At 36.1% G+C, this 4,587-nt stretch overlaps 1 protein-coding gene across 2 annotated transcripts; it reads right to left on the bottom strand.

Annotated features, from left to right (window-relative positions):
* Positions 1–285: 285 nt before the first annotated feature.
* Positions 286–4,290, bottom strand: LOC122075274 (large ribosomal RNA subunit accumulation protein YCED homolog 2, chloroplastic). Of its 2 annotated transcripts, none has more exons than XM_042640245.1 (7): positions 4,048–4,290; positions 2,827–3,009; positions 1,977–2,078; positions 1,786–1,875; positions 1,624–1,704; positions 1,484–1,529; positions 286–504 (listed from the first exon to the last, which is right to left on the bottom strand). In XM_042640245.1, exons 1-7 carry the CDS (start codon positions 4,225–4,227, stop codon positions 434–436), a joined length of 753 nt encoding a protein of 250 aa, XP_042496179.1. In that variant the 5' UTR covers positions 4,228–4,290; the 3' UTR covers positions 286–433. The 2 variants fall into 2 exon arrangements, with proteins under 2 accessions (XP_042496179.1, XP_042496188.1); XM_042640254.1 differs by having other exon boundaries at positions 1,977–2,066; positions 4,048–4,288.
* Between the last annotated feature and the right edge of the window lie 297 nt (positions 4,291–4,587).

The raw sequence follows: 4,587 nt of genomic DNA, 5'->3' as shown, positions 1-4,587 counted from the left end.
AAAAAAAAAAGAACAAAAAAGAAGACTCTCTATAAATCGATTCTTATCTAGAAATATTTTATACTGTAATATATAAATTATGGATTAAAGTAGTGTAGTAAATACCTATAATGCATGACACAAAAATAAATAAGTTGAAGTTATACATAAGACATCCAAAATTGATTTTAAGCGCATACAACTCTAGTAGAAAGTGGAGGAGAGGTGTCTGATTTCCAAAGATGCATGTTAAGAGATACCTTCATGGGTGTGCCACCCAAGAAACCCCTTTTTACCATATTTCTATGACTAAGAAACCAAATTTTTATTGAACAACAAGAGAAGCTATGATCTATATATACAACCAAAATCACCAAAACTTGAAATTTTGAAATAATAAAGTTGTAATTCCAATGTGAGTTCACAGGTAATTACTGTAGTAGATGTTGATATTTTAGATTACATTCTTTAGCTCTAGTAGTCTCGACCACCTTCCATCAATAGAAGAATCTTTGCCACTAGTAGCTGCAAAACAATAATGTTAGTATAACAAGCAAGTTTCAGCTAAAAAATACTTTTGAAGTATTGTGGAATGGACATTCAATGGGTCTATTATAGGTTTTTGTTACACTACAACAATGATTTTATCGGATCATATTAGAATAAACACCAAAGAAAACGAAGAGAAACAAATTCACGCAAGACATAGAGGTTTAATGAGGTTCACACGTGATGTGATATGCTACGTCCTTAAGCGAAGAAAAAAATGTTAACTATGCTGGAAGAAAAACTACAATGGAGATCTCTAAGTTACTGGATATAAATATATCCAGTAAGGAGATTTCCAAAACCAAAGAGATCGAATCCGTATTCGATCATTGGCATGGATACATTGCTACCCATTTAATAGATCAAGCAAGTGGAGTGTTGGATTGGCAAATCCTATCTGTTAATCTGAACAGGCTCTTTTAAGCATCAACTGAATTGCCACATTGCACTTTTGTATTCCATCTCCAGTCTTGTAATCTTTGGTTTCTGATGACTGGGGCAGGGCCACTGGACTGTAACTCTAAAACTGTGGTCGTACATAGCTACCTGGTTCTTGATCAAGATTTTAGAACACTGGGTCGGATTGGTCAGATTGGTTGAGCCATCAACTTGGGATCACTAGCAACAGATACACCTGATAGGCTAATACTACCTGAGCCTGTGGTTGAGTTCCTACCTAACTTGGTATTATCCAGGCCGGATTAACTGAGTCAATTCTGGAGCTGGGTTTCAGAGCTGTTTTTTTTCTTCTTAATGTTTCTCTAAGGCTGTGTATGGTATGCATTTTCGAAATATAATATGATTCGAGAGCGCATTCTGAAATCTGATTATTCTTTATCAGAGTACATTCTAGACCTAGAATCTATTTCGAAAATACATACCAAACAAAGCCCAAATGTATGTTCATACATTTAGTTCATGAACCCAATACAAACTTATAAATAAGATCACATACACTGCCATCTCAATTCGGATTTCTCGCATGTTTCCGAGCAAGTTTCCTACAATATTGAGAAACAAATATAAGTGAATCAGACTTGCTAGGTGCATCAGGAGCAAGTTTTGAAGATTTGATGAGTATTATGTAAATCATGCCTTCACTGAGGTGTTAAGCCGAATTGTGTCCTGGACCAGAGAATCAAGGTCTGCTTCACATCCTGGTTTCACATAGATGACCTGCAAACAACAATGGTGTTAATCATCCCTGTGAGACACAGACAGAGTCATATGTAGAGAGAGATGGGTTAAGAGACTTAATGATGGATCGTCACCACCGATTTCGGGTGATTTCATAGAAAGGTTGCGCCTACTTGATGGAAGAACCCAAACATCGAATGTGGTGTCTATCTGAAACATCATCATAACAATGAGTGGGATTTCCGTCTTTCATGAGGGACTGCATAAGAAAGCATCAAGATATAGCTTTTTCCCTAAATATATTTATATACCTTTCTACAGAACGGGGAAGAGCAGTTGAGACATTTTCTAGTGAAAGATGTGATGATCCTTCCATCTACTGAAAAGCCAAAACTGGCATGCTGGAACAAAGGCTACACAATTGTTAGATGGTCATCATGTGTGTATGTATCTGTATGTTTTATCAAATTAATTCTCATTGACTTCATTTTTATAATAAAGCTCAGTTTAGAGATTATATGTATTTAAGAAGAAAAAGTATACTGAATTGCATTAGATCAGTTGGAGTTGAGGATTAATTTCATATATTATGATCCAAATTGAGACCAAGGTAGGGTTTTAGTCCACAGTATCCAAATGAGTATTGGTCAGTTCGAAAATCGATATCGTATCTGATATGTATTGATCTATATCAGTATCGATGCGGGCCAAAAATAATACAAATTAACCTATACGGCCAATTTGAGATCAATTCCTAAAACCCTAGCCCCTAAGGGAAAATTTTTTAATGACTCCATTTAAGACAAATTTGTTCACGCAAACCCTATTTTTAGCAAGGCCTATTTATATGGTTGATTTGAACTTTGACTGGATAAAACATTTTTGAGAGAAAAAACATTACTCATCTGCACTTCCTATGCCAAGACATAGGTTATTTTGAAAAGACGTCACTGCCTCTCTAGTCTTCACAACGTCCTATGTCTTAACATAGAGAGCACAGACAAATACCGTTCTTTCTCTCAACATTTTTACGTGTCAAATTTCATAGTATGCATAAGATACATTCTAAAACTCTTGATATGATATGATTAAACCTACAATAACACTATTTGATTTGTAATTTTGGTAAAATCTAAAGGGAGTTTAAATTAACTTATATACCTTCACAATGTTGAGGGCAATGGAGACCTCTGCATCTTTTTGTCCATCCTCGGCAAGATCGGCCAACTTCAGCTCTTTCAATGTGAAAATGTAATCAAGGGTCCATTTTCCATTCCATTTACTACAGTCTGATGTTGAGATGCTAATCAGACGGCGTGAGGCCTTTGGACTTTTACGTGTAATCTTGTATAGAAATGGAACCAAATATAATTAAATCAAGTGAATATCACAAACTTTTAAAATTATTGTGTTCAAGGGTGGGCATGTGTCTCCACCAAGTGGACATACTGAAAAGGGAAAATGAACTTTTTATGAGAGCGTAGCTTATGCTAACATCTCCCTAAGTATATCTCTTTTCTTTATCTTGTGAAATGACATATCTACACTTGTATTATGGAGAAGAGAGATAGACTCAAGGAGCATTAGTCGAAGCTATGCTCCTAAAAAAAATTACTATAACAATAGTTTAAAAGATTTCTGCAATACCAACAAGAAAAAAATTCAGTTAAATAGCCAGGTCAAGCTAGTGGTCCATGTTTTGACCCGTCACTCATCCTTTTTTTTTTTAGTGGAGGGTGGCTGAAATGCATGGTGAACCCTCCCCCCAAAACCTAGACACAAGGAATGAAATGACCACCCCACCTTAGGAAGGGTGAAATTTCTATCAATGTTGATGCTTTTGTGCGTGCTTCGACCCATTGGCCCATGCTGATTTCGGGCCACACTGCCTTTTAGGAACCTTCTCCCTTTTATTTTATTTTTTATTTTTTTATTAACACAATATAATTGTTAGCAATTGGGCCCTTTATATTGAAGCTTTGGACCTTTTGTTTTGAAGTTTCCTCATGGTATATAACATTTTTATTTTTTTGGGTAGAACTCTTGGTATATAACTACATATATCTTGTAGTCTTCTCCCTCTTTATTTCAATGAGACTAGTACCACTTCTTCACCAAAGAAAAAATAATCAAATAATTGATCCACATAAAACAAGATAAAAAATCCTCTCTCTCTCTCTCTCTCTCTCTCTGAATCACAACAACATAGATAGATGAGGGGAAAGGAAGTAAGAAAACTGGAAGAACAGAGCAACAAAAGCCTGAAAGTGAAATAGAACAGACAAATGATATATAGAATTAAATCCAAAATAAACAAATCAACGGGAAGAATACAAAGAAAGAGAGAAAAAGAGATTCAGAAGGACTTCTTAATCACTTTACCTGGGAGACACCATTTTTCCTGGAAGCAGCTGCTTTGATGGTAGAGGTTCTTGAAGGGATATTGAGGGTTTTAGATAGAGGAGGAGGAGGAGGAGAAGGGTAGGAGTAAGGGGAGCAGATTGGGGGGTTGTTTATATTTCTGGGTGACAAGAAATTGGTTGCTTTTGCCATCTTCTCCATCTTTCTCTCATTCCAAATATCTGTGTCGCATATTGTTAGTACTGATGCCTTATCTGAAGATAACGGTTGGTGTTATAAGTTGAAAGTTGTCGTCGATCTTTGTTTATTTATTAACTTATTAAATGGTTCTTCTAGTTAGTTTGATCGTATACCGGGGATAGATCAGTTGGGAGAGCGTCAAACTGAATATCTGAAGGTCACGTGTTCGATACCCACGGTCACCACAGCCTCCAATTAATTTGACATTTTCTCTTTTTTTCAAGATAAAGGCTTCTCTCAAACCATACCAACTCCTTTCCCTCTACCACGGTGGATCCTCTCCTGAACATAGGAGGTAATTACTCTCCTCCGGGAAATTTC

Source organism: Macadamia integrifolia, chromosome 1, assembly GCF_013358625.1.
Source record: "Macadamia integrifolia cultivar HAES 741 chromosome 1, SCU_Mint_v3, whole genome shotgun sequence".
NCBI classification, from domain to species: domain Eukaryota; kingdom Viridiplantae; phylum Streptophyta; class Magnoliopsida; order Proteales; family Proteaceae; genus Macadamia; species Macadamia integrifolia.
This window is presented reverse-complemented; position numbering and strand designations above follow the sequence as displayed.

Coding starts and splice junctions, on each gene's coding strand:
- LOC122075274 (XM_042640245.1), bottom strand. CDS start 4,227: ATGGAGAAGATGGCAAAAGCAACCAATTTCTTGTCACCCAGAAATATA. Junction 3,010..4,047: donor GGAAAAATGGTGTCTCCCAG/GTAAAGTGATTA, acceptor TTTCTATACAAG/ATTACACGTAAAAGTCCAAA. Junction 1,530..1,623: donor GGCTTAACACCTCAGTGAAG/GCATGATTTACA, acceptor TCAATATTGTAG/GAAACTTGCTCGGAAACATG.